General features: G+C 54.0%; 1 protein-coding gene across 1 annotated transcript; it reads right to left on the bottom strand.

The window, feature by feature from the left end:
• Window positions 1-290: 290 nt before the first annotated feature.
• On the bottom strand, window positions 291-23057 carry GLTP (glycolipid transfer protein). The gene is made up of 5 exons (XM_047088383.1): window positions 22866-23057; window positions 7283-7341; window positions 6113-6246; window positions 3297-3447; window positions 291-1458 (listed from the first exon to the last, which is right to left on the bottom strand). Exons 1-5 carry the CDS (start codon window positions 22966-22968, stop codon window positions 1276-1278), a joined length of 630 nt encoding a protein of 209 aa, XP_046944339.1. The 5' UTR covers window positions 22969-23057; the 3' UTR covers window positions 291-1275.
• Window positions 23058-24779: the final 1722 nt, after the last annotated feature.

Here is a 24779-nt window from a genome sequence, read left to right on the forward strand (position 1 = left end):
TTGGTAGGGACTGGGGCAAAATGGAGAATATATTTGTCCACTTGTCCTACCCAGCCAAGGGGGCAATTATTCCCCAGCTCCTGCCACGCAGTCTGATTTTTCTTCTAAAGAAGCTAGAAATCAAGATTTGTGTGTGAAATTTCTCCAGTTTCTCAATGTGGCAACCACTTCTATTTTTGTAAACCACGGAGGCCAGAAAGCAGGGCCCTGGCTGGCCCCCAGTTGTAACCTCTTATCCAGAAGCAGGGGGGGTGGGGAAGGGATCAAGAACCAAAACCAGCACACCAAGGTGATTCCAAAATAGAGATTTGTTTATTAAGGATCATTTAGTCTCTGCATAAAAATCACCAATTGTTCCTCAGTGGGTTTTTAACACACATCAATTCTTTTGGGGCTGCTCTGTTCGCCCCAACACTTTAAAAAATACAGCTCTTTTTAGCGCCAAGAAGGACAGTTAAGGCAGCGAGGCATTTTTCTTGGGTCTCAGTAGATGGAGGGTTCATCCTCTCCCCCTTGAGAGAGTTCACACAGTAGGTAGTTTCTTAGGTTGGAAAAGCTGTCCCTGAAGAAAATAACTATGCAGAAAAATGCAAATATAGTCACATAGGGCCACTCATTTGTGCCTGATAGCTTTAAAATAACCCTCCCCGTGGCCATCAAAGGCTTGCTGGTTGGTTTCGGCTATAAAAAAACTGTCTGGCAAAAGACAGTAAGAAAGAGCAGTATCTTTAATGACTGTTGTGAGGTCGGGCTGTGCAAACCACATGAGAACACACGCCAGTTTGCTTTAAAAAAAAAAAAAAATCCCACAACAGGGGCTCTGTGTAATTTCAGATCAAACTCCTCATGGTCCTTAAAATACCCAAAACATCATTCAGCCAGATCCTAAGGACACATGCTTCTTTTTCAAGGGAGGGGTATGACACACAGTTCCCCCAGAGTTATGCTCCGCGTGGGGGGAGAAAAAAAACAAAAACAAACCTTAGAACTTGATTAGAAACATTAATTGATCTTTCCCACACTGAAATGAAGGGATAAAGTCAGTCTGTGCTGTTGTGAAATTCAAAGGAGATTCGGAAGTAGGATCGTTATTTATTGCTCCGTGAGGATAAACCCCCAAAAATGACTTAAAAATAAAAACCTGGGCCGCCCGGCCCCTGCAGACCCCGGCCGGACTCTGGGCCGCTCCGGGGTGGGGGCACGCGGGCCGGTGCGGGCGGCCCGCCAGCTTGATTCACAGTGATTCGGGTTAGCCGGTTGCTGGGGCGCGCGTGCCTACACCTTGTAGTTGAGCTCGGCGTTCATCTTGGTGTACATCTCGTAGATGACGTCGATGGTGGCCGTGTAGTTGACCAGGAAGAGACGGACCTTCTCCAGGCACTCTTCCTCTGTCACGTTCTGCCCCTTGGAGAGCGCTTTCAGGAAGTCAGACTTGTAGGGTGCCGCGTAGAGCGCTGCCTTGAGACGGGCGAGAGGGGAGGGGGCACAGAGTTAGGGGACCAGCAGGGGCCGCCGGGCGGGGCACAGTGGGGTTCTGGGAGGGGGTGTCCCCGAGGTCCCTGCTACTCATGGTGTCGGAAGGGAAAGGAAGAGGGAGATGCGTGTTCCCTTCTACCCCCGTGAGGGACAGCAGGAAGGACACCAGCTTCGGGGACAGACAGACCTGGGTTCAAATTCCAGCTTGTGCCGCCGACTAGCTGTGAGCCTTGAGCAAGTTACTTAGCCTCTCTGAGCCTCAGTTTCCTCATCTGTAAAATCGGGATGATAATGGCACCCACGGGCATCAGGTTGCTCTCGTAAGGATCAAGGAGGTTGTGCAAAGTACTCAGCATGGCACCAGGCACACAGTAGGTGCTCAGCATGGACGAGCCGCTTCCCTCTGGGTCCCCTGCTCTGGAGAAGGTGGACTGCTTTTTCAGAGACCGCACTTTCGGACCAGGGGAGAGGGCTGCTGACATGGACGGGGGCCTCTTTTCTCCTTCGGGGGGGGGGGGGCAGCGACATGTCCCTAAATTTCAAGGCTCCCCTGACACTTGAAAAGTACAGAGAACAGGTAACGTGCAGAATTGCAGAGCCAGAAAGAAAAGGTTGCAGCTGAGTCAGAAGCTTAGGCTAGGAGTTAGACAGGCTGGGGTGGGTATAAATAATAATATCATCCATACGAACAGCAGCAGTAAAGCTTTGATTTACTGAGTGTAAACCAGGCACCAAGCACTTTGTACATATTAACTCCTTTAATCTTTACTACAACCCTTGGAGGTGAGGCCTAGTTTACGCCCATTTGAAAGATGACGATGCTGAGGCTCAGGGAGGTGGAATCCCAGACCGCATCTTACTGTGTGACCTTGAGCGAGATAATTAACCAACCTCTCTGAGCACCAGATTCCTCATCTGTGAAATGGAGGTGAGGATGTGCGTTCGTGAAGAGTAGAATGTGTGGGCAGCCCGCCCTGGGCCAGGCACACAGGACATGCTGTTATCACTCAGGTGTGGGTTGCAAGGACTTTGCAGGGGGCAACACAGCGTGGGGGAGGGGGAGCAGGGCTTCATGGCACCCACCTGGGCCCTGCCCCCAGCCCCACCAGGGGGGACAGTCAGAGGTGGCCCAGCTCTTCCTGCCTGTACCCAGACTGGCTCCTGTCCCAGCCTGTGCCTTGTAGGAAAGAGACCACCCTGTTGGACCCCGCTTCTCAGGGGACAGGGGATGGGCTGCAGGGGAGGGTGGCCAGGACAGGCTGGGCCAGACGAGGGGCCAAGAGACGAGAGTTAGCCAGAGACAGCATGGGGGGCACCCCAAGGACCTCCTGACATCTTCCCGATGGGCCTCTCAGCTGGCGATCCTGGGGGCCCCCAGGCAACCAGGCTGGTGCTGAAGCCCCACTTCCAGAAACCCTGGCTAATGTCACCCCAACATAAGCCACCAAGAGCCCTGTGGACCCGCGTCTCTTTAGCAGATGCCCTGGTGGGTACAGGAGCCCTTCTTCCCCTCCCTTCCCGGGGTGAGGATCCGGGCAGAATCCAAGGGGCCAAACAGGCCTGCCCGCCAGCGACCCTCGGTCTTCAAGAGTCTCCGCCAGGGTTGCTCCCACAGTCCCCCGGTCAGGCGTCACGGGACACTCAACGGAAACAGCACGGAGCAGCTCTAGGAACACCCACCGCGGCCACAGATGGGGCTGGGCGAGCGCACGTGACAGGGCCCCTGCGTGAGCCAGCCTCACCCCGAATAGGCTCAGCTGGGCCCAACCAGGTCCCCCAGGGCCGCGGCTAAGCCATGGCAGGGGGGGGGGCCGGCTCACCTGGAAGATCTTCTGCACGATCCAGCCGTGGTACTTCTTGAGGGCCATCTCGTAGGCCTTGGTGGCGTTGACGCGGATGAGGTTGGGGTGATTCTCGTCCCGCTCCCCGTCGCAGATGCTCTGGAGGAAGACCTGGATGAAGCGGAGGCCCCTGCGGCCCGGGAGAGAGACGGCGCTTCAGGACCGGGCGCGCTCGGACCCGCCACGCCGCCGGCACACCCCTGCACAGACCCTGACGCACTTGGACCCGAGCGCCCGCTCTGAGCCGCGGGTACGCACACACACGCACGCGCACACACGCTCCCGGTGGTGGTCACTCCTCAGGTGATAGCTTCGACCCCGCTTACGTGTAACGTGACCAGCCGGCTCAGCGCAGCGGCTCCCGAGCACCTTGTCCAGAGGAGACCTGCCGCTGGCCGCTGGCCGCGCTCCCCGCCGGGCTGCGAGGTCTACGAGGCCGGGTCTGGGCCTGCCTTGCCCACTTCTGTGTCCACGCGGCCAGCCCCCGCCACGCGTCAGCTCGCGGACCACGGACTGTGGACACACTGACGGGCCCGCCTTGTGCCTGGACGCCCCGCCTCCACCACCGCCCCAGCCACTGTCCACACCCTCCCGTGGCCGCTTGAGCCCCTCCTCCAGGCCCTTGAATGCACGGCATCTCCTCTCCGGCTCCCTCGGCCCCAGGAGGCTAGGCTCAGCACAACCTGCCCGTTTCACAGAGGAGAACATCGAGGCACCCCCGAAAGGCTCAGGCAAAGGCCAGGATGCGAACCCCACTGTCTGACCCTGGAGCCCGACTCCTTCCTTCCCCATCCTTCCCTCTCCCCCCCGGAGTCCCTGGATGAGCTGCTCTGTTCCTTCCCTGCAGAGAGGTGGGGATCAGGCTGGCGGGGGAGGAGGGGAGGCTTTTAGGGGCAGGAGCACTGGGACTAAAGGGTCTCTTTGTCACCTGTGAGGTAAAGGGAAGTCCTCCATACCTGAATCAGAGCCCTTAACCATCAGGGATCAGCCTGGGCTGTGGGACTGAGCCCAGGGGACAATCCCAGCCCCGTCCTGCCCGGCCACCTCTGCTGAGCCCCTGCCTCGCCACAGCCCTAATGACCGCCCTCTACCCAGCAGCCGGGATGGGGTGCCATCTGACCCTGTGGCTGAACACCTTCATGGCCCTCGGTGGCTCCCCAGCACCCCGATCAGGCTGGGACTCACCTCTGTCCAATCCCGCCTGGTCCCTCCCTGCTCCTGCCTCACATCCAGAACCTGTGAGACCAGACCCTCCGTACTAGCAGGCACCGGGCCTCTCCTGCCCTCCCACCTCTCCAAGGCCTCGTCCTCCTGGGACCCTCCTGCTCAGTCCCAGAGACTCTGCCTGGCACCTCTCCTCCAGGAAGCCCTCCCTGACCTCTCTCCGCTCTAGGCACTGCTACCCTGCTGTCAGGATGCACCCACCAGCCAGATACCCTACTCAGGCTGTGGTATCTGAAGAGGGACCCCACTTGTTCGATGCGGCATCCCACAGGCCCAGCACACAGCAGGTGCTTATTACGTGCTCAGCCAGTTGGCGTCTCCCTTCACCCGCCCTCCCAGTCACCCGGCTCTGCCCGTGTCTGATCGGGACACGAACAATCTAACCGAGCTGAACATCACCATCTGCCTTGCTCCTCCTAAGAAACCGGCAGAACTTGCCGATGGATGAACCAGGGAGCGGGCCTCACCCAGGCCTGTGAGTCTCTCACCGAGAGACAAAAGTGGGTGGGGGTGGTCCCTAAAACATGCTGTGAGGGCGTTAACTGCAGCCCACCCACCCCCCTGACGTCCTCTCGGCTGCGCCCTCCAGGCGGCAGACTCTCTCTGTTCCATTTCACCGAAGAAGTATGTGGTGGGGAGAGGCGGCCGGCTGGGGCTGGGGAGAGACACAGGGGAGGAGCACCCTTCCTGACTGCAGGCCCAAGAGAGGGCAACACTAGGAACATCCATGGGGCGGAGTATGTGCCTGGCTTCATGGCAGCTGCCAGTGGTGTCTACACAGCTAAAGGAGAATTCTGTGGCTGGTAGAGAGCTGTGTGAGCTCAGCCAGCCAACTGCCTGGGCTCTCTGAGCCTTGGTGGTCTTATCTGTGAGATGAGAACAACTGGATGTGGGTCAAGTATCTGCTGGAAGGATGATATATATATATATATATATATATATATATATATATATATATAGTGATTATGAGCGTTCTCAAGTTTGGGGTAAGACTGTCTGGGTTCAAATCCCCTATCAGGGTACCCTGCCTCCAGCCCACGGGACAATTCTGTGCAAATCAGAGAGAGTGCCTTCTCCTCAAGACGCTGTATTTCTGTCAAGAAGCTCTCATAAAGTCGAACCTGGCACGTGCATGATGCAACCAGCCTTAGATAGGACACCTTTGTGCAGTGTACAACCTGCACAACTATGCTTGGCCATTGGGGTCCAGCTCTGACCCTGTGACCTGGGCACATTACTTGGCCTCCAGAGCCCCAGTGGCCTCCCCCTGTGAGATGGGGATGATCACCACACCTAACTCACAGCACACGAAATACGATCAGGCGTAAAAAACGATTAGAACGATGTCTAGAGTGGGCACTCACTTGCTATGCCTCTGATGGGACTGGAACAAGGGAGCATCACCAGCAGGGGGGCCTTGGCCCTTTGGGCACTTTTTCTCGGCATTTCACACACGTGAAAGGAACGGGGGTGGCCTCGGAGGGCAACAGTAGGGTTGGACACTCCTAGTCTGCAGAGCAGGGCCCCCGGGGCTGCACGGCCACACACGCCCTGCCCCCCAAGCCCATCACCTTTTCAGCCACATCAGCGCCAGCGTGGCTCCCACTTTGGGCCACTCTGCTCCGTACATTTCCTTCTCCACCTCCAGGATGTTCTGCAGGGTCCGGAATTTGGCCGGGTTGCTGTCGTACACGGCTTTGATTTTCTGAAACAGAGCACACGGGGTTCTCCCTTGGAAAGGCCGTCCCCACGGACGGCCGGCCCCCACGCCTGGTCGGGGAGCACCCCTCTCCTTCCCACCCGCGCCAGCACCAGCAGCAGGGGCTTGTGCCAGTAACTACATGACAGCAACTACCATGACTGTTCACGTTTACCGAGCACCTTCCGTGAGCCGGGAGGGTTGGCAAAGCCCTTTGTGGGCGCTGCTCTACTGGATCCTCCCAGTGATCCTGATGTTGCTGTCATGATCCCCGTTTGCAGTGGGGAAAGCGAGGCTCAGACAGGGGAAGGGATAGCTGGCAGCGGGATCCGCCATAGACCGGTTCCAGGGTCCATGCTCTCCAACCACGATCGATGGCGCCTCAGACCCTGAGCATCGGAAGTGGACGGTCGCCTTGGGATTCAAAGATGCCCGGGAACAAGGCTCCTGAATCGGAGCTAGGCACTTTGGATCTGAATCCCACCTCCGCTCCTTTCCTTGCTGTGTGACCTTAGGTGAGCCCTTCCACCCCGCTAAGCCCCGGCTTCCTCGTCCGTAAAATGCGGATAATGACAGACCAGCCTCAAAGGGCCGCTGGGCTGACAAAATGAGACAACCCAGCGTGGCCAAGCGGCAGGCCGGGCCGTACGTGGATCCTCACGGGGAGAAGGGCAGTGGCTGGGTGACGGCAGTCCAGGGGATGACCCAGGAATGGGGAGGGGGGAAGGGCCGAGCCAATGCACCCGTGGACTTTGGAGTTTACTTCTCATTTGGTCGGGGTGGATACAAGAACCAGGAGGTTCCTTCCCAGGTCAACCCTTCAGACGGTCATCCCCGTCAGGCTGTGACTGTGAGGTATATGATTTCAAAGGAGCACCAAGAGCCCTGGGCCAGATGACCTGGGGGCCAAGCCTGTTTTCCACGTCTCCTTCCCGTTCCTCAACCTGGGGAGCCTGCGGCCAGGAGCAGGGCACTGGTGACTAATGCAGGTTCACAGTCCCAGTGGAGGTTCCGGGTTGTGGCTGCTGGGCCAAGTACATACCGTGATGTTGCCACTTATGTCTGCCTTGATGGGAGTAAACACTGGGGACCCGAGGCAATCTGGGGACAAAACCAGAAGAGAGATTCAGATTCCCAACAAGGAGGAGATTCAGGAACTCCATAGGCCACAGACGCTTGGGAACCGGAAGGCAGTTCACTTGGTGTGTTTAGGGACGAGCGGAGCTGTTTATAGGTGGTAAGAAGGCTTGTGGGCGAGTTAATTTGGAGCGGTGGGCTCCAGGTGAGACCAGTTTCTTGCTGCAGGACTTGTCAGAGCCTTTAAAATCCAACTGGAATATCTGGGGGGCAAATCCTTTTATCCACAGCGCCCTTTGTTCTTGGACAGCACTGCCCAGAACTTTCTGCAGTGATGGAAATGTTCTATATCTGCATTAATATAGACCCCATGTGGCTACCGAGCACTTGAAATGTGGTGTGACTGAGGAACTGAATTTGTAATTTTACTTGACTTTCATTCATTGAAGTGTAAATAGCACACGTATTGATCAGCACAGCTGTATACAGTACCTTGCAGAAATAATCTTCTGAGAAACCCCTCTTGGCCAACAAGGCGGATCACCGCTAATAGACCAGCTGGCCAGGAGGCAGTCTGAGGAATCTTATGAGGCAGAAGGGCCAGATTTATTAAAAATGACCTTCTCGGGCGCCTGGGTGGCTCAGTCGGTTAAGGGTCCGACTCCGGCTCAGGTCATGATCTCACGTTTCATGGGTTTGAGCCCCGCATCAGGTTCTGTGCTGACAGCTCAGAGCCGGGAGCCCCTGCTCCCAAATCTGTGTCTCCCTCTCTCTCTGCCCCTCCCCTGCTCACGCTCTGTCTCTCTCTCTCTCTCAAAAATAAATAATAAACATTAAAATTTTTTTTTTTTTAAATGACCTTCTCATTCACCAGCCTGTAAGAGAGAAAGAAACTGGCGACGCAGAGGCTCCACGGTTCGGAGACCCAGCCTCAGAGCCCGGGAGAACACGTCAGCAATGGGGTCCCAGTCACTTAACACAGCGTGAGGGACGCGGGCTCAACCTCCACCCTGCTCTGCAGGCACTGGCCTCAGCCTTCCCATCTAGCCAGTGGGGCAACAGGACCGATCAGAGATGCCGCGGGCAGGACTTGAAAGAACCCACCTCCAAGGCACACGTTTTGTTTAGGTCTGGAATCGGAATGTTCTTAATTGGAGGGGGTTTTCCCTTCTTGGTGTTACTGGTGACACCGTTTTTTGTCTTTGGTTTTGAAGTTTATTTATTTTGAGAGCGAGAGAGCGAGCGAGAGGGAGAGCACGGGTGGGGGAGGGACAGCGAGAGAAGAAGAGAGAGAGAGAATCCCAAGCAGGCTGCACTATGCCAGCACAGAGCCAGACTCCGGGTTCAAACTCACGAACCATGAGACCGTGACCTGAGCAGAAACCAAGAGTTGGACGCTTAACCAACTGAGCCACCCAGGCGCCCCGCCAGTGACACCTTTGAGTCGATGAAAGGCAGACCTCGAAATGGGCGGGGCCTGGGACTCTGAGCAGCCTGCCCCCCTCCTTTCCCTCCTTTGTGACCCTCTGGCACTGTCGTGAGGACCTGAGACACCCCACAGGTCAGAGCCCCTTGCTGAGGGCTTGGCATGGAGGAAACACGCAGGGAACGGCTGGTTCCCTCGTGAGCAGGTTCAGCGCGACCCTCACCCTCAGAGCCTGAAGCCAGCTGTGCTCCCCCAACACGTTCTTCCCCCCCTCGTTGCTGTGTCCAGAGACCACAGGGCCCCGGGGACACAGACGCCCGAGCAGGCCACCGTGGGTACCCACGGGAGGGACACGCCAGACTCTCCTCGCCCGGCAGGTCAGGCAGGGGCCTCCGTGTGCACGCCACCTTGGCCACACGGGAGCAGAGGCTTGGGGGAGGGGCAGCTGCAGACTGAATTCCACCCAAGGTGACCCGGCACACCTGGCCAGCCATCTGGAACAGTCCAAGCACAGCTGTTAAAAGAGGTGCATTGGGGAAACGGCTTTAGACACTATAAATGAAATACCCCAGAAGCCAGTGGAAAGAAAGCGGGGAAGGCATCCAGACAGACGGGGTTTGTTTGAATCCTGCCCCGGCCACACCCCAGTTGAGCAAGTCTCCTCGCCTGGGTGCCTCGGTTTCCTCTCATGTCAAATGGGGCAGTAATAGTACTTAATTCATAGGACTGTCACAGGAATTAAAAAACCATGTACTGGACGCATTTAGCAGAGTGCCCGGTGCACGAACACTCAATAAGATGGATTCTGACCATGTTCACGAGTTCAAGCTCCGTGGTCCTGCAAACGTCAGCCAGCTGTGCTCAGAAGCCACGGGCCCTGCGGAATCTCTGCCCAACGGGAACACGCTTGGCCTGTGCCCACATCCCTCTATCCTCTGCCTTCTTGAGGCCCCTCGTCAGGCCCAGGGCAGGCTTCAGGCACAGAATCCTCGGGCTGACTGGCCAGCCTTCTGTCATCCACTGGGCTTCTCTCCCGTGCCTGTGGGGCCAGACCTCCTTCCACGGGGCCGTGCAGGTGCGGCTCCCGGGTGCCGGGCTGGGGGTCCAGACGGCCTGCCCCACTTAATCCTGAGCACTCGGGCCTCCCAAACTACCCCATCCCAATCTTTCATCTTGCCTGACGCACCACTGACTTCATCCAGCAGGGACGGTCGTGGAATTTGCTAACCCTGGAGCACATGACTACGGGCTGCCGCAAAGGACGAGGCGTTCTGGACTTAAATAGTAATGCAAGCAAGCCAGTCGCAGTGACTGTTCCCCTTGACTGTGCAGCCAGGGGTCACCAATGCTGACCCTCACAGGGACCAGGCGGGTCCCCTGGATGTGCTGCATGGGGACTGACTGCTCCTCAGCTCTGGCTGATGGCTTCATGTCCTCATCCTCCAAAAATGCATAATGTCCAAAGATACAGGGTGAACTGATGGATGGAAAAACAGGTGCAGTACAATATTAATGGCAGAATGCAGGTGGTGGGTGTGCAAATATTCACTGTAAAATTCTTTCAATTTTACCTTATGTTTGAAAATTGCCGGGGCACCTGGGTGGCTCAGTGCGTTAAGCGTCCGACTTTGGATCAGGTCGTAATCTCACAGTTCCGTGGGTTTGAGCCCCACATCAGGCTGAGTGCTGACAGCGCAGAGCCTGGAGCCTGCTTTGGATTGTGTCTCCCTCTCTCTCTGCCCCTCCCCTGCTTGCACTTTGTGTCTGTCTCTCTCTCTCTCTCTCAAAAAATAAATAAACATTTAAAAATTAGGAAAAAACTTGTAGCATTTAACATGCTGGGGGAAAAGTCAGGGCTTGTGTTTTTTGTGGGGGTTTTTTTGCTCATAAAGTCGTATTTTTTCCTTTTACTTTTTTTCCGAGTCCGTTTCACGGTGCTTGTGGTTACACGTGTCATTCTATTTACCACCCATCTCCCCCTTGGACTTGAGCTCTGAGAGGGCAGGGACCTGGTCACCTGGGTCCCCCCTCCCCCCCGCCCTGTGCCCCCTGTGCCCAGCATGCGTGGCACGAATGAGTGGCCCGACGGTGGAAACTTCCCTCCAGTCCCACTTTCTATCCACCCACTGGTGGTGCCGATTGACCCGATGCATGGTTCTAGAGGCACCCATACCACCAAGATGGCGGAGAATACGGGGAGGGGATGGGGCCCCAGTTTCTCTGATAAAGGAGAACGTAGGAAGACTGGCCCTGGGGGGCCGCGCGACGTGGGGAGGCATCATACGTGCCAACTGAGTGCTCGGTCCGCGTGTGATCGCTTTCCCTGCTACGGGCCGAGTCGAGGAGAACCTTCCATGGGAGAACGTACAGACCCGGGGCTCCGGAACCAGTCATTGCCAACCACGCATGGGCGGTTTACCGGCCTGTCCCAGTGACACAGGTCATTGAGCATGCATTTCAGAGACGCAGAAAAATGTTATCTGGCCTCCTCGGCTCTGAAAAGAGCTCTTGTGCAGTTTCTGAGCAGTCCTGCCCCGGTGGCAGGGAGAAAGGCTTTTTGTTTCGCGTTCTCCTGACAGTGCGCTATGCGGGTCACGAGGCCGCTGTGGTCAGCAGGAGCCGGGCCCTGGGAGCAGTGGCTATTGTGTGCCGTGGCCACCATGCAGGGACACAGCTTCTGCTCCACCGGGGAGGGCAGGGATGCAGGGCCTAAGTGTACTTCTGGAGCGGGGAGCGGAGGAGGAGCTGAGAGGGACGGCGGGGGGGTGGGCGGACCCCAGGAGAGAGGGGTGGGGAGGCTGACCCCAGAGTCCACTTCCAGCAGGAGAGGCATCTCTGTGCACACACAGATACGCACGTCGGGGTCAGTTTCGGAGCACCTGGGAGCAGGGAGGAGGCGGTGTGGTGCTCTGAGGTCTGCTGGTCTGGGTTCAGGTCCCAGGTCTGTGACTTTGGACAAGTGACTTAACCGTGCCGGGCTCAGGTCCCTCACTGTCTGCAGCCCACAGGTGCCGTGTGCAGGTGCAGTTGAGGCTGAAACCTGCTTCAACATGACCTGCTAAAAGTTCCGGGCTTGTCTGTCTTTGGTGTCGTCCAAGGCCGCCAGGCCCAAAAAAGTCAAGGGACTTGCCTAGGGTCACAAAGAGGAAGCCAGGCACTCAGACGTAATTACAGAACCAGGGCTGGTTCCACTTCTCCCTCACCTTTCTTTCTAGAATGGTCCCAGCCAGGTGAACTCACCAAAAAGGAGAGTACTCTGACAGGAAAACCAGAAGATGATTTTAATCGCCAAGCACATGGTGGCCTTTTGAATAGTTTAAACTCAGGCTGGCCCCTGCTCTGGGCAGACTGTGACACTACCCAGCCTTACCTTTCCTACAGAATGTAGCCGTGCCCCAAAATTACCTTTCTTGTTTTACCAGTTTTGCAGATATACCTCCAAGTTGGTTTTTATTGTTGTCAGCAAACAGACTCTTTAAAATGCCATCCAGAAGCCCTCTGCCAAAAGGGAGGGAGGGGGTTTGGATGGTTTCCTAGTTCCTCATCTTACCTCCAGGGAGAAAGGAAGTTGTGAAAGTTGTGAGAGTTTCTTTCTCCATGAAAGAAAGAGAAAGAAAGAAAGAAAGAAAGAAAGAAAGAAAGAAAGAAAGAAAGAAAAAAGAAGAGAAAGGGAAAGAAAGGAGAGAGAGAGAGAGAGAGAAAGAAAGAAAGAGAGAGAAAGAAAGAAAGAAAGAAAGAAAGAAAGAAAGAAAGAAGAGAAAGGGAAAGAGAGAAAGAAAGAGAGAAAGGGAAAGAGAGAGAAAGAAAGAAAGGAGAGACAGAGAAAGAAAGAGAGGGAAGGAAAAAAGAAAGGAGAGAGAAAGAAAGAAAAAGGGAAAGGAGAGAAAGAGAAAGAAAGAGGGAGAGAGAGAGAAAGAAAGAGGGAGAAAGAAAGAAAGAGAGAAAGAAAGAAAGAAGAAAGGAAAGGATAAGCTAAAACTCCAACGTCTTACTCCATAGGACTACTCCTAATGGGCACAGATTCTAAATACAGATAAGCCTTGGTTATCTGGAATATGTGGCAAATGGCCACTTCTGTTTGGTGTGGAAGGTTTTTCTAAGCATGCTACTCAATCCAGAAGGCATAAGGAAAATACCACAAAGCTGATTACAAAACCCAGAAACCTCTTACATGGGGCATGAGGAGATATCCCATCACCAATCACAGGCAAACAACAAACTGATGGTCGGAGGGCTGGTCTGTGAAACAAACCATAGACTAAAGATAATTATCCTTAATATGTAAAGAGCTCTGATAAATCAATAAGAAACAGCCGAACCTGATAGAAAAATGGCATAACATAGAACAACAACAAAATGTCTTACCTTGACAATAAAAAGAAGATAAAATTAAAACGGCGAAATATTTTTTAGCTGTCTAATGTAACGAATGCCCCAACCTTCTCTAGTTCAACCACTCTGGATGAAACGCATCAAAATGTAACACAAATGTCCCTGCTTTCGTATACCAAGCCACGCACGGTTTTCTAAATAGGGCCATCATCGATGATAGGAATTATGATAAAGGTGTGAGCCAGTAACCTCACAGGCCCCCTGAACCCTTCACTAAATGGCTCTACGTGGCATTTTCAGGTTTTCAGGACCATGTTGCCTAATCGAAAAGAAATTGTTCTTGACGGGCAAGGAGCACCACTCCCTCCTGCTTTCTCTGTAGCGCTTTCATTCTGCTAGATACTTGGGAAACAAATAACGAAGGGGGTCAGCATCAAGGTCAAGCATTTTGTGCATGACCTCCGTGACGATTCTGGCTGGACAACCTCCTACCTGGGATTCACCAGGGTTCAGATGAAGGAGGTTGCCAGAGAGCAGAATGCCCCACAAGCCATCGGTCACCATATGCCACCCAGAATCAGACTCGTTCCTGCTTTTTCCGGCTTCAACGTGGTTGGAAAGCAACAGTTGTTACGAACGCTCTGAGCACGACCACAGCACATATGCAAGCTTCCCCACGACACCTGCCGGACACTGGGCAACGGGGCGACTGAACTGCCCTGCCTGGACCCCCCTCTCATTCCATCTCAGGAATAATTTTGGCAGAGGAATAAAAAGCACTCCTCTTCTTAGACACAAGGCTTTGCTTTCAGCCTGTGTGATTCACGATGGAAACCCCGACCCCAACCAATACTTACTTCAAAAAGGAAGAACAGGATGCCTGTGTCGTTGATGCTAGGAGCCTGGTTTAGGAAGGTTCTATTTCATTTTTTTTTAACGTTTTTATTTATTTTTGAGATAGGGAGAGACAGAGCATGAACGGGGGGAGGGGAAGAGAGAGAGGGAGACACAGAATCTGAAACAGGCTCCAGGCTCTGAGCGGTCAGCACAGAACCCGACGCGGGGCTCCAACTCCCGGACCGCGAGATCGTGACCTGAGCCGAAGTCGGACGCTTAACCGACTGCGCCACCCAGGCGCCCCATGAAGGTTCTATTTCAAATTCAATTTTTTTTTTCAGTAGCTGGATAATTAGGTTCCGTTGTTAAAGATACGGGGCAGATAAACTTTACAGGTCCTGGGTTTTCAAGGACCATAATGGGAGGCACTCAAATTACAGCCCATGGAAGTGAATCATTTATTAATCCACAGGCATGTGGTGTGTGTGTGACGGCTCAGTCTATACTAAGGCCTGCTTTGAGAATGCCCACCTTCGTAAAACTAAGACTTCTCGAGATAAGGCATTTTATTGTTGTGTGAATTGTCATTTTTAAAATTTTTACTGTCTAAAGAGGAAAGGATGTTTACAAAACAATCCTGTGGCACCCGGGTGGCCCAGAGGGTTAAGCGCCCGACTCTTTGATTTCAGCTCAGGTCACGATCTCGTGGGTCGTGGACTTGAGCCCCGTGTCGGGCTCTCTGCTGTCAGCGCAGAGCCCGCTTTGGTTTTCCATCTCTCTCTCTCTCTCTCTCTCTCTCTCTGCCCCGCCCCACTGTCTCAAAAATAAATATTTAAAAACAAAAGAAAACCAATCCAAAACACTGGTTATAAATTAAAAATCACCCCCACGGCATGCCAACTCCCTTTGTCCACAGTTGTCCCCTTCAACAAAAGCCACCCCTGAAGTGGGGATGTGGCTGGGAAACTCATTTTTCTCTACTTGCTGTGTGGCCTGGGAGAAATCAGTTAACCTCTCTGAGCCGCGGCTTCCTCATTTGTAAAATGAGGCCGACAACGGACCCCACCTCAGGACCCTCACCTCATCGGGTCGCTGGGAGGCTTAAATGAGGTGTTGTTTAAAGGGCTTTGCACGGTCTCTGGCACCTAGTAAATGCTCAGGAAAAAAGAAAGTATTCCTTATGCTTATTATTATTATTTATAACATCGTTTTCATCTTTCTCAACAGACAAAGCTTTTCTTCAGAGAGGAAATCCAGAGAAGAAGGCTCCCAATGACTGAGAAATCACAGAAGAAAGAGAGTAAGGGAGGGAGGAGAGAAAGTGGAGCCTACTGATGGATATGGATACAATTAGCAGGAAACCTCCTGTCATAAAATAAGGACTTCGAGTGTACTCCAGACCATTAAAAAAAAAACGGGCTCTCAGACGAGAGTGGAGTGAGGGAACTTGGGGGAACGGCAAGGCAGAAAATGAATCACTTCCGAGCACAGGAAAGTGTGAGCTGGCTGGTTTTTATAGGACCCTGGAGAGGGCGGATCAGCTGTAATGACTTAAAAGCTCAGATACAGTTAACACGCTAACCAAAAAGAAAAAAAAAAAAAAAAGCCCCCGATACAAGTAACACTGTAAGAAAGCAACAAAAGGAGTGAACATCCACCCAGGCGGTTTTTAAACTGAAACAATGAAACCTAAGACCAGAGCCCCTCGGGGTGGCTCACTGAAACCAGCGCTGCTTGGCCAGATGGGGATTTCCTGGCATTCCCCTCCCCCACTCCCAAACAGCAGGGAAGGGCCAGAAACCGGGCTACTTCTGCCCGGAGTAAGACCTCCCGGGTCTTTGAGTGCTGCCCTCCCTTATCACAGGGCCAGCCCACTTCTCAGCCCCGTGGACCACTTCCCAGCTGTGCCGACCTGGTCAACTCCCTTCCCCACTCGGAACCTTGGTTTCTTCTTCTGTAAAATGGTGCTACTCCTTCTGAATTTGTAAGGTCATTAGAAGGCTTAGAAATGAGACAGAGACTCGTTCAAAGCTCGGCACGTGGGCGCCACTCAAGACAGGAGTCACGCTAGCTGTGATCGGGGTCGTGCGTTATATTTTACAAAGCCCTCTGTCACTCGCTCTTCCCATTCCCTTTCAGGTCGACACCTCTGGACAACTCCGCTCTGCTGGGTGCACTGCTGGGCCCCGGGAGGGCCCGACCTCTGCCCCTGAGGGATTCGCAGCGGGGCACTGTTCCTCCAAGCAGCCCTGTGCTGGAGGTGAGGCAGGCCTGGATGAGCTAGCAAGAGACAGAGTGGACACTTTCCCTCCTACTTGTCCATTTGAGTCCCTCCGGGAGCAGAAGCCAGACTTCAGTCCTTGACCTCAGGGCCAGACCTTTCTGAACATGGGGACGAGGAGGATCTACTCGCAGTCCATGGAGGACAAAGCAGGCGGGCACCGGTGGTCTGTGCTCCGCGCTGGTCTCTGGATGTTATAAATGAGGGTGCTGGAGCGGTCTCAGACCAGAAGCTGGCCCCAAGCCCTGGCCGTCGGTCACCAGACCCACAGATGGAGAGACAGCTTCTTTCTGGAAATCTTTGTTTCTTTCCCAGGGGCTGTGTGGCAGTGTCTGAAGGCCTGAGGCCACCCGTCCTATCTGGGCAAAGATGGAGCGATTCTGGGCGCTGAGCACCCAAATCATTTGGGAAGGTCACCTCCATCCTTCTTGGGAGGCCAAGCCCAGTCGGGGCTGGAGGCCTAGAGAGGGGATGAACTTAGGCATGGACACGGCCTTGGCACCGTGGAACCAGGACTCAAGCTCGCGTGGGCTCGGCCTGCCGCCAGGGCCCGTGTTTCTTCCCATTCATCTACCTATGATTTTCAGAGCAAGGCCTTCAGCAGACAACGGACCCAAGTTCAAAGTGACTTCTCCCGGTTGAGCCTCAAAAGCAGCCAACTCACAGCTGTTACAGACACAACCGGCTAACACAGGGGAGTCAGCGGCACCTCTTTCATCAGGGGTCACGCAGATCTTCCCTGGGCCAGGTGAGATCATGAGCGTGACACATCAGAAGGACATCGGGCACACAGTAGGTGCTCCTCAAGTCTAGTGGACCCCCACCCACTACCTGCAAAGGCACTACCAGCCACTAAGAGTCTCCTGGTAGTTTCAAAATGGCAAAACCCTATTGCAGAAAGTGTGTTTTTGGCCTCTTCCTCCCACAGGGACACAGTTTCCTCTAAAAGCATCCCTCACAGGCACACAGTCTATGTCCGGTCCCTACAGAATCCAGCCTTCAACAGACACTCAACCAAAATGATAACTAACCTGCTATAGTAAGACGGTTTAATCCAGTTTCTTGCTCATCTCTCTTGCGATATTAGCTTTAAAACACCGCAGAGATCTGATAGGTGGTCCCGAGTCCCAGGAGGTATTTGTTGCCCTGGGGCAGATAACTTCCCTCAAAGAAGGGGAACTTCTTACTCCCAGGCCAAGGGGTGTTAAGTGGGGCTGGTTCCCAGGCGGTTAACGCCATGTTCCAATTACAGGAGAAGCTGACCTGTTTGGGATGACTGGGTGACTTCTATATCCCAGTCATTCAAATTTGCATTCAAATGAGCAAGGGTTGCGGGGCCCAGCTTGGAGGGCCAATTACGAGGCAAACACCCGGGAGGAAAGCTGCATATCTGGTTTGCGGTTCCGCATCTTGAACCCGTCACTGTGCCCCCTGGACTCTTTAGTGGCCATGCAGGTGGCTCCACGCGGGGCAGAAGGGGGTTTCTCCTCTGCCGGACAGGAAGCCAGGACAGCAAGCGGCACATGGCCAAGACCGCTGCATAAGGAATCCTGAGGCCTGAGGCCCGAGTTCTGGTTTGACCTGAGCTGTGGCTGGGCTCCACTGGTTACCCCCTGGCTGTGTGACCCTGGGCATGTCACCTAACCTCTCAGGCCTCGGTTTCTCTGGCTGTATAACAAGAAGATAATTCTGTCCTTCTGGGCTGCAAATGTCCCCCCCCCCCCCAAATAGAACGAGCACTGAACCAAAGGGATGGGAAATCACTCTTTCTGGGGTTTCCCCTACGACTATTTAATGAGCACCAGATACCTGTAAGGCCTGATTCTCTGAACGTCCATTTAATTACATAAGAGATCTTAAGGAAGAAAAATCATCCCCAGAAAGTGGATGTCAAGAACTGAGAGACGGAGATCATTCCCTTCCACTTCTGCATCTTTAGTTTCTCCCTAAACAGTGAGAACAGACAGGCGTGACTTCATGCACCACGTCCGACTGACCTGGAACAGCGTGTTAAGAAAAACACCGAGGCTGTGTCTAGACTAGAAGGGAGAGAGCGGTATCATGACTGATTAATAATGTCATGTCTGCCATGGGTACGGTTTATGAGTTATGTATTTTTTTAAATTTATTCATTTATTACTATTTAAAAAAACTTTTAATGTTTACATTTATTTTTGAGAGAGAGACAGAGCGGGGGCAGGGGAGGGACAGAGAGAGAGGGAGACACAGAATCTAAAGCAGGCTCCAGGCTCTGAGCTGGCAGCACAGAGCCCGACACGGGGCTCGAACTCACGAACCCTGACATCATGACCTGAGCTGAAGTAGGCTGCCTAACTGACTGAGCCACCCAGGCACTCCATGAGTTATGTATTTTAATTCAGAAAGAGAGAGAAAAGCAAAATTTCTTCTAGAAAGAACCCAGGAAAAAAAAAAAAACAACATGGGAATGGAACCAAGAGCATTCACTCAGCAAATATCACCAGCTCACCTGGGGCCAGGTGCTGAAATAGCTCAAAGTCACAGAATGTGATAGGTTCTGTGGTAGTCTAAGGGAGTCAGGAAAGACTTTCCGGATGAGGTGACTTTCCCGTAGGGATAAGCGGAGCCCAGCCAGGCCAAAGGAAGGTGGTAGGCTGGAGAGGAGGAGGGGTGTGCCGGGCAGAGGCAAGTGATGGCACGGCACCACTTGTGGGGCTGCAAGCCATCCAGAGAGGCTACAACACAGATTTCAAGGTGGGGTAATAGGGAGCCACCGAGGCTTCTAGGCAGGGAGTGACCAGATGAAATGACATCCCTGTCTCTCCCTCCCCCTCTCCCACTGCCTCCGCCCTCTAATTGTTAGTACTGTAGAACATTGCTGCATAATTGACCTAAAAGATGAGAGAGGAAGCCTCACAGAAGTCAGTTGCAAGCTGATCACTCAGACATGAGATCCAATTACTGGGTCAAGGTGGAGAAAGAAGCCAGACAAGGGGCTGGACTCTAAGTGGACATAGTAACGCCTGTACCAACGCCAGAGGTTCAGGCCAGAGATAAGGACGAAGGGCTAGCCCAAGATGTGGACGCTCTAAGCCACACCAGACCCGCAGCCCGAGGAATCAGCATTCACCCGAGCTGACCAACTCTGTCACAAACCACACCCGACAAAAGTGAAAGAAATGTGATTGCTCTAAAAGCTTTCGCATCCTTCAACCCAGCAATTTCACTTCTAAAAATTACAAATAATGAAAGAAGTACACGAAGAAACATATACGAGGATGTTCACTGCAGCGTTGTTTACGAGAGTTGTTTACGAGAGCAGACCACGGGAGAAGCGATGTGTGTGGCCCACAGCAGGGGACTGGTTAATTAAAGGATGACCACATTCAAACAAAGGAATTCTAAGCAGCTGTGACAAATGGTGACAGGCATGGGAAGATGGTCATGCTATACAGTGGGCGGAAAAAAGCAACTTATGCATTTTCCCTTAAGACGGACAAAAATGAGTCCAATAGGAAAGTATTTCGGAATGTCAACAGAGATGCTCTCAAAATAAAAACAAGCAAACCAAAAAACCCGACCTCAAAAGGTTCTGAGAGGATTAGAGTACTAGCACATCGTAAGTGCTCAACAGATGACAGGGAGATTTTTATTTATCATTTCTTCTTGCAAAGTTTTTCCTTCGATACACAGATCTTCCTTACAGCATTCAATACTTTTTAAAAACACAGCTTTCTGGGGCGCCCGGGTGGCTCAGTCGGCTGAGCTCCCGACTTTGGCTCAGAGATCATGACCTCGCAGTTCGTGAGTTCGAGCCCCACATCGAGCTCGCTGCTGTCGGAGAGGGGCCTGCTTGGGATCCTCTGGCCCCCTCCCTCTGCCCCTCCCCCACCTGCGCTCTCTCAAAAATAAATAAACATTTAAAGCAAAACAAAACAGCTTTCAGCCCTTTGCCCTATTTATATGAAGAACAGTGGTTCTCAAACCAGATTTTGTCTCCTCGCACAAGTCGTTGTCCCAACTTGGGGACAGGGAGGTGTTACTGGCATCGAGTAGGTAGAGGCCAGGGATGCCACTAAATGCACAGGACGGCGCCCACCACAAAGCATGATCCTGCCTCAACCGTCAGCCGTGCCATGGTGGAGAGACCCTGATTTAGAGGGAAGCGTGGCTGCAACCTATTTCAGACTTCTTGCATCCACTAAGCCAGACCTGCCCCATTCAAGAAGACACACGCAAGCCACCCGGATCCATCCAGGTGACCACACGCCCCCAAGATGAGACAGAGCCCCTTGTTAGAGCCCACGGTGGATCTCAACGGACCCCTGAGTCCCAGAGAAACGCCACTGGTGGGAGCATCCTCCTAAACCTGAAATCCTCAGGAGAAACTCTTCTCCCAGACAAGCACAATGGTTCAAAATGGATTATCACATTTTTTTTTAAGAGGGCTAAGAATTATTCTGTGTGGGCCAACCCACGGAGGCGTCTGTATAAGTGGGGCCTCTGTCAACAGATGTGCTGCCCCACGGCACATGGCTCACAGCAAAGACAAGGGTCCTTTCAGATCAGAGGAAGGGAGGAGGGGATGCTCTTCAGCCCTGGCATCCTGGCCCTGCTGGCTCCAGGGGCCACCGTCCCCTCTCCTCTAAAAGCAGCCAGATGATCGCATCCGGTGAGGGTGCCCCCAACTGCAGAACCGTAGTACGGGCACCTTTGCCGAAGATAAAGAGATTAACTTGGGGTTTCTCACCTCGACAAGGCAAACATTTGGGGCTGGATCAATTCTTTGTGGTGAAGTTGTCCTCTGCATCGTAGGGTATTTTGCGGCATATCCCTGGCCTCTACCCACTGAATGCCAGCAGCACCTCCCTGCACGCCACCCCCCCCAGCCCCGCCCAACACACACACACACACACACACACACACACACACACACACACATGCACGCACAAGCTGTGACAAACAAAAATGGCTCTAGACATTGCCAGCTGTCCCCTGAGGGGCAAAACCGCCTTCAGTGGAGAACCATTAGCTTAAACAGATTCTGAATCCTTGTCCAGGGCAAGCTGGCTGAGTCCTGCCAATGTTCACAGAACAAGAGGTGGTGGGGGGTGGGGGGAGGCATGCAAATAAAAAGTTCCTCAGTGCCAAAGCCAGTGAGTTCCCGAGCCCCTGCCTGGAGAGTCAGTGTTATTTCAACACTGAGATAACCGATAAGAACATTTCAGACACGCCATGAGGATGGACTAAGCACCTACTATGTGCCAGGCACTGCTCTGGGTACTGAGGGTGCAGCTGCGGACATAAAAGGCCAAGACCCTGCTCTCGGGTTGCTAACCCAGGTCTGAGGATCATACGAACCAGGTGACTGCACTCGCTCCAACCCTGATTAATCATCTACTATGTGAAGGAACCAAAACTGGACCAAGGAACTGATGCGATAACCGCTCCCCCCACAGCCAAGATCCATTTGGCATTTAAGGCCTCACAGCTTTACACACATTTACCCCCTCGCAGCTAGCCTGAGAAATCAGCAAACCCATTTCACAGATGGGGACCACCCACTTAGGGGTAATGGGAGTGGCTGTCCGTGTGCCAGATCTCTTCGGCCCCAGGTCGGTGTTAAGGTTCTGTCAGTTTGTGGGTCACAGCTGAACTCTGTCCTGGGGACAGGTATCTTCCTGCAAGGCCACCGAGTGAATGAGCAGGGCAAGGCGCAGGGCAAGCCCACACGGAAGGGTCAGGTTGCACCTTTAGCCAGGACCCGAAAGGCAAAGGGCAGCGGCCGGTGGTATTGTCTTCTATTTCCCATTTTCCATCCAGGGCCCGGGCCGGGCTCAGGGAGGTGAGGAAGGACGCTCTGAAACTGGCTTAGCGACTGCCTTCCTCATGCTCCCACAGCCTTCCTGGACCTGCCGTATGAGGCAGGGGTCTTCTTCCAGAGCCCATGCCAAGCACTCTGTGTCTGACGTCACCCCACAAAGCAGCTTCCCCTGACCTGACCCCTGTTCTAAATGGAGGAAAAACTTTAGGTGGTTCCCCCTAGAAAGGGGTGCCAGAGTTTCACGAATCCCTCTTCAAAACCTCCCTCCTCATCCTTCCTCCCTTGGAGCAGGGGTGGGGTGTCTTTGATCTGGAATGGGGGAATTCTGAGGACAGAAGCGTTCACACCTGCGAGGGGGAGGCTGGAGAATGTAAGGAAAAGAGAGGGCTTATGGAATGGGAGGGTTATGTTAAGGGGAGGGAGTCGAAAGCCATTCTGAAAAGCAAGAAGGGAATGATAGGGTGAGGGATACAGGATTTGGGGTTGAAGGGGCGGGATGCTTTCGGGGAGATGGGAGGATTGGAAGTGTCAGGAGTGTCTGGGGGAGAGGGATGATTGGGGGAGCCCAAGGAAGTGGAGAACTGGCGCGGCGGGAGGGGGGTGGGCATCTTAAGGAAACGGTGGAGTGTGAGGTGGTGGAGATGAAGGAGTGGAGTGTCTGGAGGAGACGAAGGATCTGGGGGTGTCCGGGAGAGGGAGAACCTGGGGTGCCTGTAAGGAAAGGGGGTCTTGGGTGCCTGGGGAAATAGGATCTGGAGTGTCCGGGAGAGGGACGGCTGGAGGATGCTCGGGAGAAGGGGGGTTCGGGTGCATCTGGGAGCGCTCCGGAGAAGAGCTGCGGGCTGGCTCCCCCATTCACCCCTGCTCACCGAAGAAGGGCGGCAGGTGGGACACCGCCTCGAGGAAGGGCCCCGTCTCGATCTGCTTGTCCGCGGGCAGCGGCTTCAGCAGGTGCTCGGCCAGCAGCGCCATTTCGGGGTCGAGGCCGGCGGTGATGCCCCAGCCGGCGCCGCGGGCGTCCACGCCGCCCCCCGGGCCGCCGCCGTCAGCGCTGGGGCCGTCACTGCCGCCCGCCGCAGACTCAGGGGACGCCAGCGTCGCCACTTCCGCCCTCGCCGCGCCCGCGTAGCCGAGCGCTCAGCGCCGCCCGCAGGCCAAGCGCCTAAGCGCCCAGACGCGCCGCCCCGCCCCCACCCGCCCGCGCCAATCCGCGCCCGCCGTCGCGCCCGCCCGTCCAATCCGCGCCCGTCGCCGCCCGCCTCCCCGCCGCCATTGGTCAGGGGGCGGGGCCGGCCAGTCCGGCCTGAAAGCGCGCGGACTCGCCAGTCTAGGTCCGCCCAGGTGAGCCGCTCCCAGGTGAACCTTCTGCGGGCGTTCCCTGCGGCCCCGGCGGCGTGTTCCCCCTCCGCCCCCAACCCGGGAGGACCGGCTCGGGCCGGGTCCTCGCCTGATGGGGGCGTAGAGCTGCCCAGGTCACAACTCCACTCACCTACCAGCCCAATTTTACAGCCCAACACAGCCAGCACCCCCGAGGACACCTGTTTCCCCAAGAACAGAGCCTGTCTGTCCTCCAACAGCCCCAAGCAACCTGTTGGACGCTGTTCGGGTCGCAGTTCTCTTTAGCTGCAACCAATGGGGACGTTTGACTGTTCTTCAATGATCTTTCACCTGTTGGACGCTGCTCAAGTCACAAGTTTAACTCGGCCATGCCTAGCTAAGACTCCCGTTTCCTGAAATCTGGGGTCCTGTCTGACCTGAACGGTCTGATGTTACCTAAGGGACCTGGCCCAGTTTACCATCCAACTCAACCACCATCAGACTGAACCCTTGTTTCCCCAAACCTAACCTCAGACCAATAGCCCAGGATACATGCTTGTCACCACTTGGAGCACAATTCACATCAGCCACAACCCACCTAGATCCTTGTGTCCTAAAACCCAACACCCATCTTCTCCAAAAAAATCTAGCACACAGTTGTTGAGAGCTTCTCATTCATTCTGGAATTAATATTTACTTGTGCCCAGTCTGTGCCGTGCACGGTGCTAGGTAGGAATTGTGGATAAAAGGTGTGAACCGTACAGCAAAATTCCTGCTCTTGTGATGCTGGCTTTCTAGTTTGGGAGACAATACAATACGATACACAAGTAAGACAATTTCGGACACTAATAACTATAAATGAAGAAAATAAAACAGCAGAATGTCAGAGGGTGACTGAGGGAGATAGGATGTAGGAGGTTTGGGCAATAAGTATCTACGAAGAGCTGAGATCTGAAGGAGTATTAGGAGACAGCCAGAGTGGCTGGAGCATGTGCAAAAGCCTTAAGGTGACAAAGAGCTTGGGTGTGTGCAAGCAACCGGCGGGGGGGGGGGGGGGGTATGAGAGTGGAGAGATAGGAGTTTATTTTATTTTTTCAACGTTTTTTATTTATTTTTGGGACAGAGAGAGACAGAGCATGAACGGGGGAGGGGCAGAGAGAGAGGGAGACACAGAATCGGAAACAGGCTCCAGGCTCTGAGCCATCAGCCCAGAGCCCGACGTGGGGCTCGAACTCACGGACCGCGAGATCGTGACCTGGCTGAAGTCGGACGCTTAACCGACTGCGCCACCCAGGCGCCCCAAGAGTTTATTTAGCTAAGGCAGGTGAGCAGGGGCATGTTGGGTTAGGTAGGGGGTGATACAGAGTTTGGACTTCATGTTAAGGGCAATGAGAAATCACTAGTGCCAGAAAAATCATTGCTAAACTATATGAAATATTCTTTTTTTTTAAATTTTTTTTTCAACG

Source organism: Lynx rufus, unplaced genomic scaffold, assembly GCF_022079265.1.
Source record: "Lynx rufus isolate CCGP_SWC_20201006 ecotype Redwood Valley unplaced genomic scaffold, mLynRuf1.p SCAF_24, whole genome shotgun sequence".
NCBI classification, from domain to species: domain Eukaryota; kingdom Metazoa; phylum Chordata; class Mammalia; order Carnivora; family Felidae; genus Lynx; species Lynx rufus.